At 37.9% G+C, this 12368-nt stretch overlaps 1 protein-coding gene across 13 annotated transcripts in view; it reads left to right on the top strand.

Annotated features, from left to right (window-relative positions):
• Positions 1 to 12368, top strand: part of DOCK7 (dedicator of cytokinesis 7) — a 221215-nt gene that overhangs the window by 37471 nt on the left and 171376 nt on the right. For all 13 annotated transcript variants that reach the window (XM_059374958.1, XM_059374957.1, XM_059374955.1 and 10 more), the window contains exons 3-7: positions 1387 to 1562; positions 1759 to 1827; positions 7048 to 7177; positions 7284 to 7496; positions 7848 to 7933. In XM_059374958.1, the coding sequence (XP_059230941.1) occupies positions 1387 to 1562; positions 1759 to 1827; positions 7048 to 7177; positions 7284 to 7496; positions 7848 to 7933 (674 nt within the window). The remainder of the gene's footprint in view (positions 1 to 1386; positions 1563 to 1758; positions 1828 to 7047; positions 7178 to 7283; positions 7497 to 7847; positions 7934 to 12368) is intronic.

Below are 12368 nucleotides of genomic sequence, written 5' to 3'. Positions count from 1 at the left end.
CGCCTGTTTGAGTTCTTTGAGCACAAATGCCCTTCTTCATAGAACGGATATACTAACTTTCTCTAGCTTACAGGGTTTGGGAGAAGTTTGAATGAGAAAGCATATAATGATAATAACGACTCTCATTTGAGTGTTCATGATTTGCTAGTCACTTTTTACTTTATTTAACTATCTTTAAAATGTTGCTTTACCTGTTGGGGGTTGTTCAATCCAAAGCATCGTAGATTACAGCACCTTCTATTTTGTAACACATACCTGTGAGTCTCAGTGTTTTTACCTAGTTGAGCATCTTGAAAAATTACATGTTCTTATTTTATTTTCATTGGTCCACAACTGCAAATTTGTTATATAATTCTTCACAGTTTTGCTTAATATTTTTTCTCATGTTAGATAAGATGTAGAGTGTCTTACTAAAATGTATAATTTCAACTTGGCTAAGGAATTCTGTGAATATTCTGTTATTGCTAATAGATACTTTTAACAGATTCTGTGTATTACTTTCCTGTGGCTGCTGGAACAAATTACCACAAACTGTGTGGCTTAACACAACAGGAATTTATTCTCTCACAGTGCTGGAGTTCAGAATTTAACATCAGTGGGCAGAAGTCAAGGTTTTCGTGAGGTTACACTCCCTTCAGAATCAGTTCCTTGCCTTGTCCAGATCTGGTGGCTGCTTGAGGCCATATCAGTTGTGTCTTTAATGCCAGAATCTTCAAATTTCTCTTTGCTGTGTCTTGATGTGGCTTTCTCCTCTGTGTGCACCAAATTCCCTATGTCTCCATATGAGGGTATATATGATTGTACTTAGGACTTACATAATCCAGGATAATGTCCCCATTTTAGGATCCTTAATCATATCTTCAAATACCCTTTTATTTGTATTTATTTATTTATTTTGCCATATAAGGTCCATGGGTTGGGATGTGGAGATCTTTGGAGGGCCCAGCCTGTTACAGACTGGTTATATGTTTTACTAGAATAATCAACAATAACATCAAATAAAAGTAAAAGTGCTGCTTATAAACTTAGCATTGACAATTCCAAGGATATAAAAAAGAAAAAAAGAATCCTTCCAGTGAGCATTTCGTCATCGTCAAGTATTCTAAAACTGTTAATTATTATTACTGACCTTATGTGAGGGGAATGGGCAAAGTCTAAGTGAGAAGATTGGTATATTGACCCAAAAGTATAAACAAGTATAAGAAGGCCAACACCCTGTGGTTTCTTTAGTGCATCTGGCTGAATCTCTGCTGACATTTTAGAAATAACTAGGTTAAAAGCATGTATTTTTTTAAAACAGTGAATTTCCTTTGGTTAAAGTTTTAAAATTTTTATATCCACCTCTCCCTTTCTACCCACCTCTCACACCCACCCTTCTTTATAAAGGTGCCCCTTACTGAAGCGGTGGACCCCGTGGATTTGGAAGAATACCTCATTACTCATCCTTTAGCTGTGGATTCTGGACCTTTAAGGGATTTGATTGAGTTCCCTCCAGATGATATCGAAGTTGTTTATAGTCCTAGGGACTGCAGAACCCTTGTGTCAGCTGTGCCTGAAGAAAGGTAAGGTGACGTTTACCTATTTTTGGTTTGAGTGTAACTATGGAAAGGCTACCTCCCTTGATTCTATTTAGATCCTGTTTCTTGTGATAGTGTTGTTTGTTGTTGCCTAGTATATGATAAGAACTGAAGCAACCAAATTTACAAACATCGGTGCTTTCCTTACTAAATTACAAATCTGTTTTCTTTTTTAAAATAGTGAAATGGATCCACATGTTCGAGATTGTATAAGAAGTTATACAGAAGACTGGGCAATTGTAATCAGAAAGTAAGTCATATGTTTATTATAACTTTAAGAAATGCTGAGTAAGATCTATAAGTGGATTAAGGTAGATTAATAATAATTATGAGACCTGAACATTCATTTAAAAAACAGCTGAAGAAACAGAAGAAGGACCTTTTGTATGTAAATATTTTCTCCTTAGGAGTTCTGCAGTTACTGCAGCCTATATCACTTAATTTTCCTTATAAAATAATAGTTTTATCAGTAGTATTTCTATATTATTATAAGTCATTAATAACTAATAATATATAACTATAATAATTTATGGTCTAACTTTTGGGAATCATGGGTAGGTATTGATGAATAATTTGCATTTCTCAAAAAGAATCCAGTTTTATTAAAACTTAAGTGGCTAAATTAATTTGAATAGCCAGCTTTCCAGATCAAGCTGTTTGAAAGGTGGAGACCTTTACTAAGTATTTATAGGTCATTGACCAGTATATTGAATCAGGTAAATATTTTTAAAAAGTAATGTTTTGTTCTACCACAAAATTTATTGTTCTAATGAATGTATTTGAGATATCAAGTCAGGTTAAGAAAAAAAAATACGTTTCCTTTGCTAATTTTAATTTGCATAATGAAGAGTCTTCATACTGAAAATTCTTAGCCTTATTTTTCTAGAAGAAAAATAAATTACTGAAGTAGTGGAGAATTCTGTTATGACATGGTTTTCAGAAATGAAGTTACCTGTGCTAAATTGTACTAGAAACAGTCTTGTATCCTTTGCTTATTGTTTTGCCCTTATGGCTGCTGTCTTATTTCAGTGGGTTTAATATTGTGCTAAGCATCGCTTGGGGATACTGCTGACATGCTTTTTAGTTTTAGTGTGACCTAATAAAAGCACAGTCTGCTACCTTTTATAAAGAAGAGCTGTTTTTATGAACTTACCATTTTGATAGGTATTTCAATAGGTAGATTTTAGACATTACTGAAGAAAACTGTTCCTGTGTCAGATAACTCAGGTTTTTACCTCTGTACACGTATGTTGGAGACTTCTAATTAGAAATCTTAATATAAGGAGATTAGTTGCAAAACATTAATCTCAGGATCATGGAGTCTGCTACTTAATTCTCATGGGGTTACTGACCTTGGTTTAGGCAAGAGGGTAAGGTAGTTAACATTTTTGGGAACTTACTGTGTATCAAGCATTTACTGGGCCCTTGACAGTCAGTCTCAGTTAAGGTTCCAACAGATGAGCTCAGGCTCAGAGTAGTTAAGTAATGACTTTGAGGTCTCCCAGCCAGAAAGTGGGATAGTCTGGATTAGAACCTAGGGACATCAGGTTCTAATGCTTCAGTTTTTCCTGTAACATCAGATATTATTTTATTTATTATCTGCAGTAGTAAATGGCAAAAGGCACACTTCTGTTGGGCTACAGGTTTTAAAGTATCCCTGAAGGATGGAAGATAGGGTGCGATTGGAACATAAGAGAAAATCATAGTACAGAATAATCTAAGGAGAAGATATCTATAAAATCCTCGGTAGGGTTGTAAGCTCAGAAGTAGTGAATGGGGTAACTGTTGGACATTTGGTTACTTTGACCCCTGTACCATGTGTGTACAGGAATGCCTGCAGAGATATCTATGCCTTTTTTTTAGAGCAATGATTCTGGGGGCTTGAGCTGATAATATAGTGCTCAGGGTGGGCTTGCCTTGGAAGAAGAGGCCCCTCAGACCCAGAAGAGTGGATACTGGCAGATTCTGCCTGACAGCATGATTGCCTCTTCTCCACAACCGCCGGATATGGGCTGAGCAGAATAGATAGTGTTTTTAGGCGGATATGGAGTTATGGATTTAAAAATGAGCACAGAACCCAGAATTGCCCACAATTTAATGAAAACCAGCATGCTTCAAAGAGAATTATCAATCTCCAAGTAACAGAACAAGTTAAAGTTGGCAGTAGTTAATAGAACACAGATCAAAACCTGTAAGTGTAATTAATATCCTCAAGGAGATATGAAAGGATGTGGTAGACATATGAAAATCAACTAGTTATTTTAGAAATTAATATTTTTTTCAGTGAAAAAATATTAAAAATTCAGCAGATGGGTTTAATGGTGGAGTGGTCATGACTGAGGAGTGGAATAGTGTTCCATAAGATGAAACCACACCATTCGTCTATAATTCAGCACGGAAGGATATAGGGACAGAAAGTACTTCATTTATTTATTCATTCAGCAAGTACTTGCTGAGAGTCTGGAATGTGCCAGGCACTATGCTAAGCAGTGATGATGCAGCAGTCAACAGATCTGTGCCCTCGAGGAGCTTACTTTCTAGTTGGGGATGAGGGCCATGGATAATAAACCAACACAGATAAATACTAGTAGGTGTGGTGGAGGTGACTCTTATGGAGAAAAAAAAGTAGGGTGAGGAGGATAGGGAGATCCAAGAAGAGCGGCTCAATTTCCTGCTTTGTAAACTAATCAGAAGAGACCTGAAGGAAGTAAGGGAGTGAGCCCTCTGGATATCTGGGGGAAGATAGTATTAGGCAGAGGGAAGAATAGCACATGCAAAGGCTCCATACTAGAAGTGTTCAAGGAAAGAGGTCAGTGTGGCTGGAATAGAATAAATGAGGGACAGAATGCTGAGAGACGAGGTCCTAGCAATGGTGGTGATGGTGTGCGGGGTTGGATGGGTAATCATAGAAAGTCTTACAGCAATCAGCTAGAGGTCAGAGTGATAATTTAGAAAGAATACTGATCATGAATCATGTCATTCTTCTCATCTCTTGTGAATTATTCTGTCAATATTTTAGGACATAAAGGAGATAGAATTGAACACACTTCTAGTTTATAGGAGCGGCTTAGCATGCAATTTTACAAATTAAGGAACTTAAAACATTTTATGAAGGATAAAACCTTTCATGTTATTATATTGAATATCTTTATTTTAGTTCTTTCAGAGAAGAATGCTTTCTTTTATTTTGTGATTCACTGAGATAATGAACATCATGTAGCTGCTATTTTATTATCTTTGGCAACAAGACACAATATGAATCATTCGTATCAAGTGTGATTCTTTACTATTTCATAAATTCAGTGGTGGCAGGAACCATATCATCCTCTGTAATCATAATTGTTTTTGCTCCAATTAAAATTTTCCCCAGGTGGGCTGTATGAGGTGTGGAACAGTATTTGCTCTTTTTTTTTTTTTTAAATTTTTTAAAGATTTTGTTTATTTATTTGAGGCAGATACAGAGAGAGAGAGAGAGAGTGCATGAGGAGAGCAATAGGGTCAGAGGGAGAGGGAGAAGAAGACTCCCCGCTGAGCAGGAATTCCCGATGTGGGGCTCCATCCCAGGACCCCCAAGATTGACCTGAGCCGAAGGCGGACGCTTAACCATCTGAGCCACCCAGGCTCCCTATAATTGCTCTTTGACCTAAATGTCTGTTTAATGCTCTTGGGTATTGGATTTTTAGGAAAGAAGGTTACATTAATTTAAGAATTATTTTAAGTCAAATATATATATTATGTAGCAATATATGTTAACTGATATATGTATACAATGGTGTAGATCTTGCTGTTTTTATCCCTTTTTTTTTTTTTTAAAGATTTTATTTATTTATTTGACAGAGAGAGAGAGATCACAAGTAGGCAGTAGGCAGAGAGAGAGAGGGGAGGAAGCAGGCTTCCCGCTGAGCAGAGAGCCCGATGCGGGGCTCGATCTCAGGACCCTGGGATCATGACCTGAGCCTGCTTCCCGCTCTCTCTCTGCCTGCCTCTCTGCCCAGGCGCCCCATGTTTTTTTCCTTTTTAAAGTCTGTAGCTGTAGCTTGTTTAAGATCTTTTATCCTTGATGATATATAGGAACTTTTATTTTTGACTATTTGAAATTTTAAGATTCAATGCTTCATGGGTGCCTGGGTCGCTCAGTCAGTTAAGCAGATACCTTCAGCTCAGGTCATGGTCCTGGGGTCCTGGGATCAGATCCTGCATCGGGCTCCCCGCTCAGTGGAGAGCCAGCTTCTCCCTCTGTCTGTTGCTCAGCCTACTTGTGCTCTCTTGCTTTCTATCAAATAAATAAATAAAATCTTTAAAAAAATTCAATGGGGCACCTGGGTGGCTCAGTGGATTAAGCCTCTGCCTTCGGCTCAGTTCATGATCTCAGGGTCCTGGAATCGAGCCCGACATCAGGCTCTCTGCTCAGCAGGGAGTCTGCTTCTCCCTCTCTCTCTGCCTGCTGCTCTGCCTACTTCTGATCTCTCTCTGTCAAATAAATAAGATCTTTAAAAAAAAAAAATTCGATGCTTTATATTTTTCTGCCTTTTAAAAATTTATACTGTTGGGGCACCTGGGTGGCTCAGTGGGTTAAAGCCTCTGCCTTCAGCTCAGGTCATGATCCCAGAGTCCTGGACTTCATGTATCAGCTCTTAGCATTCCAGTTTTACAAAATAAATTTCTACTGTCCTTCCAAAGTTCACTTTATAGTTACATAGCTTCCCTATAAAACATTCTGGCTCTGTGTTCTATCACAGTTCATATATGCAGACTTATACACACTACTCATTGACCCAATACCAGTCTTTCTTAGGGCACTTCTGTAGCATGTGGAATGGACTGAGGTGGCCTCTGAGCCTATCCTTTGTCCACTCCAAAAGCAACACTCTCCAGAAGGCTATGGGGTTCCAGTCATTACTGAAAGTAGTGTCATTGGGGCACCTTGGTGGCTCAGTGGGTTAAAGCCTCTGCCTTCGGCTCAGGTCATGATCCCAGGGTCCTGGGATCTAGCCCTGCATCGGGCTCTCTGCTCAGCGGGGAGCCTGCTTCCCGCTCTCTCTCTGCCTGCCTCTCTGCCTACTTGTGATCTCTGTCTGTCAAATAAATAAATAAAATCTTTAAAAAAAGTAAAATTTACAGTCTCATTCTATTCTTTAACCTGGCTTCCCATCCTTTGTTTTAACTGAAAAAAAAAAAAAAAATCTGGATTGAAAGTACAACTTAAGTTAGATATACATGGTTGTTGTAGAAAGAAGGAGAATATGACTTAATGTCTGGAATTTCCTAATCTCCTCTCTAGTTGGAGTAAAGGAACTTTGAATGGAAGTCTCTTAAACTTCTGGTTCAGTGTTGAACACAATCAAAACTGCTGGAATATATCCTTATTAATGTAAAGAAATAATACAGAGAATAGTTGGCTTGTTACATAATGATGAAATGAAAAGTTTCCCAAAAACTGACATTTACTTAACTATTTTATTTTGAATAGGTATCATAAATTGGGAACAGGATTTAATCCTAATACGTTAGATAAACAGAAAGAAAGGCAAAAAGGTTTGCCAAAACAGGTCTTTGAATCTGATGAAGCTCCAGATGGCAACAGCTACCAGGATGAGCAAGTAATGTCTCTATTTTAAATGACTAAAAGAAATAATTTTAAAGTAATTTATTTTTTAATTTCTTTATTAATATATTTATATTTATATTTAATGTTTTGCATGACAGGATGATCTTAAAAGACGTTCGATGTCAATAGATGATACTCCAAGGGGTAGCTGGGCCTGCAGTATTTTTGACTTGAAAAATTCGCTTCCTGATGCTTTGCTTCCCAATTTACTTGATCGAACTCCCAATGAAGAAATAGACCGTCAGAATGATGACCAAAGGAAATCAAACCGCCACAAGGAACTCTTTGCTCTGCACCCGTCACCAGATGAGGTATAGATACTTGGATATGAAGAAGCAGATGATTATTAAGATAGGTATTTTGGGAGTACTGCATACAGTAATATAATAATGTAGGGAATAAAACTTAATAGAAACATAGGTATAATTTTAGTGAAATATACTTTTTATTTTAGTGAATATATTTAATGTAATCTAATGTAACTTCTGTGAATTGAGCACATTTAGATTCTAGTGACTTATTTGAGGGTAAATTGATCCTTGTTTTCTGTACTCAGTTGTGAAGACTCAGAGTATTAGATTAATAAAATAGGTTCTTAAAAAATTATCAGGAGTTGAAATGTGGTAAGAATGTTCATTTCAATGTTGTTTGTCAATTTGTAGGAAGAGCCAATAGAACGACTTAGTGTTCCTGATGTGCCCAAAGAGCACTTTGGTCAAAGACTTCTTGTAAAATGTTTATCACTCAAGTGAGTATTCATTTTGTTTACTCTATAACTTTTATTTTTCAGATAACATTTTGAGTGTAACAAAATCACAATAGACTTTATGCTTTTATTTGTGTCCATTTGAGAAGTATTGTTCTATACATAATTTTAAAGACTACTAAGCATTAAAACTAATCTATGAAGCTGAGCTTAAGAGCATTTTTGGCTCGCAGGTGGAGATGACTCTTTGTCACAGCTATATATAATTAGTCTTAAAACTTGAAAAGCATTTCCTATATATCTTGTGTTTGCCAGATGCTCTACTTGGCTTGGGGACTATAAAGGCAAGGTAGCTTTTCTCTTGATTATACATTTGTTACATAGTAGGCTTTGTGGGTTTTTTTTTTTTTTTAAGATTTTGAAGTACATATTTAAAAAAAAATTTTTAAATTAACATATAATGTATTAGTAGCTCTAGGGATACAGGTCTGTGAATCGCCAGGTTTACACACTTCACAGCACTTACCATAGCACATACCTTCCCCAATGTGCATAACCCAACCACTCTCTTCCTACCCTCTCCCCCTGGTAGCCCTCAGTTTGTTTTGTGAGATTAAGAGTCTCTTATTGTTTGTCTCCCTCCTGATTCCATCTTGTTTCATTTATTCTTTTCCTACCCCCCTGAAGTACATATTTTTTTATGTAAAAAAGTTAAGTGACTTCTGATCTAACATCATCAAAATGATTTATCTTGAATTTATATTGTTTCACAAAGTGCTTTCTCTTATTTTAATTTCTCCTTATTTTAATTCATCCTGTCTTCAGTGTAATTGTATAAGGTAGATATTTTATTCATTTTACAAATGAGGAAACCAGGATTTTAAAATATTAACAGAGGTTAACAGGCATGCTCATTGTTTTGCACCCACTAACAGAAAAGCAACTCTATGTTCTTTTCTTTATATCATGTTAATATCATAGTTAGTTATAGTTAGTTATATAACTATAGTGCTATAGTTAGTTGACTTAAGAAAAAGGAAGTTTCAATTCATAGACTTTCTAAAAGCAGCAATTCATGGGGATAAACCACTTCTACTTCTGGATAAATTGGAGAGTTTTCTTCCTTTGAAAGTCAGGGCATTATATATTTAGTTAGATTTATCTAGACACTTGTTAGTGTTTTAGTGTATTGAGTCTTTTGAATATGAGGACAGCTAATATCAGTTCTTATGATCTTTTGTTTTTTTAAGCAGCTTTATTATGATATAATTTACATATAAAATTTTCCCTTTTAAAAGTCAGTGGTTTACTTATTTGTCTTTGAAATTTTAATTCTAGTATAGTTAACAAATGGCATTATTACTGTTTTGGGGTATACAATATAGTGATTCAGTAATTGTGTGTATTACTCAGTGCTTATCATGGTTAAGTGTACTTGTAATCCCCTTCATCTGTTTCACCCATCTGCCAACCCACCTCCTCTCTAGTAACTATCAGTTTGTTCTCTACAGTTAGGTCTGTTTTTTGGTTTATCTCTTTTTGTTGCTCATTTGTTTTGTTTATTAAATGCCACATATCATTGAAATCATTTGGTTTTTGTCTTTTACTGATTGAGTTATTTCACTTAGCATTATATTCTCTCTCTTCCTTTCTTCTCTTGCTCACTTCTTTTTTTGGGGGGGTAAATATTTATTTATTTATTTGAGAGAGAGAGAGAGAGTGTGCACAATTGGGGGCAGGGTCAGAGAGAGAGAGAGAGAGAGTGAGAATCTCATGGGCTGAGTGTGGAGCCCAACGTGGGGCTTGATCTCATGACCTGAAGGTCATGATGGGAGCCAAAATTATGAGTTGATTGCATAACCAGCTGAGCCACCCAGGCTCCCCTCTTGCTCACTTCTCTTACGATTTTCTGGATTTCTTTAGTGATATACTTAGATTCCTTTCTCTTTACTTTTTGCATATCTATTACTGGTTTATTTTGTGAGTCTCTTAACTGATTTTTATAAGTATACTTGATTTTAGTGCTTTTGTGCTTCCTACTTTTCTTACTCCTGCTTATGGTCTTTCCTTTCCATTCAAAGAATCACCTTTAACATTTCTTGTAGGGCTAGTTTAGTGGCGATGAGTTTTTGTAACTTTTAGTCTTCTGGGAACATATTTATTCTCATTCTGTTCTGAATGATGGCCTTGCTGGATAAAGTATTCTTGGGTGCAGGTTTTTTTTTTTTTTTCTTTTAGCACTTTGAATATATCACTTTGAATATAGCCTGCAAAATTTCTGCTAAAAAATCAGCTGGTAGCCTTATATGGTTTTCCTTGTATGTAACTGTTTTCTTTTCTCTTGCTGCTTTTAAAATTCTCTATCACTACCTTTTCCATTTTAATTACTGTGTGTCTTGGTATGGACCTCCTGGGTTGATTTTCTTGGTCTCTCTGTGCTTCCTCAGTTTAGATTTCTGCTTCCTTCTCCAGATTTGGGAAGGTTTCAGCTATTATTTCTTCAAATAAATTTTCTGCTCTCTTTCCTCTCTCTTCTCCTTCTGGGGTCTCTTTGATGCAAGTGTTATTATGCTTGATGGCCTTACTGAATTCTGTAAGTCTTTTTTCTTTTTTTTTTTTTTTTTTTTTTTTTTTAAAGATTTTATTTATTTATTTGACAGAGAGAAATCACAAGTACACTGAGAGGCAGGCAGAGAGAGAGAGAGAAGGAAGCAGGCTCCCTGCTGAGCAGAGAGCCCGATGCGGGACTCGATCCCAGGACCCTGAGATCATGACCTGAGCCGAAGGCAGCGGCTTAACCCACTGAGCCACCCAGGCGCCCTCTTTTTTCATTTTTTATTATTTTTTTTTCCTTTCTTTTATTCAGCTTGATTGCTTTCCATTACTCTGTCTTCCAGGTCATTGATCCCTTCTTCTACTTCCTCTAGTCCACTCTTTACCCCATCTAGTGTATTTTTAATTTCAGTTACTGAATTCTTCATCTTTGGTTCTTTTTTTATATTTTTTGTCTCTTCATTGAGTGTCTCAGTGAGGTCCTCCCCTCTTTTCTCGAGTCCCATGAGTATCTTTATGATCATTACTTTAAATTCTTTATTGGGCGTATTTCTTACCTTAGTTTTGTTCGGTTCTCTTGCTGTGATTTTGTCCCCCCCCCCCCACCATTTGGGACATAGTCCTCTTTCTCCTTATTTTGTTTAACTCTCTGTGTCTGTCTCTGTGTTAGGAAAGTCAGCCAAATCTCCTGCTCTTGAAAGTAGTGGTGTCATGAAGAATGGGTTCTATAGTACTCTGCAGTGCACTGTCCCCTCTTCACCAGAATCCAGTAATTCAGGGGATCTCCGAGGTGTGATGCAGTTCACAGTTCCGTTATCTGCAAGACTCTTTTTGCCTGTTGTGGGCAGGTTTTGGTCCCGTGTTGTTAATGGGTTAGCCTGGGGCTGCCTTGGGCTTAAGTTGAGTAAGACTAGGCATTTGCCAGGGATGAAGTGCACTGAACTGTGGGCACTTTCCCTGTGTTGTCTCCCGAGAAGCTTTTGTTGCTAGATGAGGCCTGTGGTCAGACCAGCTGTCTGCTCCCAGCCCCACTGCTGGGGCCACAGGGGAGTTGGTGTGTGTGGTTATCTTTCCCTTCCCCAGTGTAGGGGTTACTTTGGAGGAGTTGTGGCCTCTGTTGAAGCTCTTTGCACACTACCAGGCTTGTGGCATTGCTTTGGGTGGGTTCTATCCAAGGGCATATTTTAGGGGGCAGGTCTGCCGGAGAATGAAGAGACATGTTGCCCCTTTAGCAAGTTAGGTAGAGAGTTGGCACTGTGTTGGTTTCTGCAGGTATCTAGGCTGGGGGGTGGGAGAGGGAAATGGTACCCACCAGCTTCTTTGTTCCTGGAAAGGTCTTCTAGTGATCCCTGTACCTCCTGCACGTGCTCCAAGATTTGTAAACAAATCTCCCTCTTGTATACATCAGAAATTTTTCTTTTCCTTTTTTTTTAAGGTTATTTTTAAAGATTTTGTTTATTTGAGAGAGAGAGTCAGAGAGAGAGAGAGCATGAGTGGGAGGGAGGGGCAGAGGAAGAGGGAGACGCAGTCTCCCTGCTAGCAGGGAGCCTGATGCAGGGCTTGATCCTAGAATGCTGGGATTGTGACTTGAGCCAAAGGCAGATGCTTAACTGACTGAGCCACCCAAGCACCCCACACACCAGAAATTTTTCAAGCTGCTACATCTATGTTATAAAATCTGAGGGGCTGGAGTGCCTGGATGGAGCAGTCAGTTAAGCAACTGACTCTTGGTTTCAGCTCAGGTTGTGATCCCAGGGTCTTGGGATCGAGCCCCGAGTGAGTCTTTGTTCCTAGGGTGGAATCTGCTTAAGTTTTTCTCTCCCTTTCCCTTTGCCCTGTCTCCCCCCCTCCGCCCACCTCCCAGCCCCTGCACATGGATGCATGCATGCTCTCTCTCTCTCTCAAATAAATAAATAAGTCTAAG

This window comes from Mustela nigripes, chromosome 14, assembly GCF_022355385.1.
Source record: "Mustela nigripes isolate SB6536 chromosome 14, MUSNIG.SB6536, whole genome shotgun sequence".
NCBI lineage: Eukaryota > Metazoa > Chordata > Mammalia > Carnivora > Mustelidae > Mustela > Mustela nigripes.
This window is presented reverse-complemented; position numbering and strand designations above follow the sequence as displayed.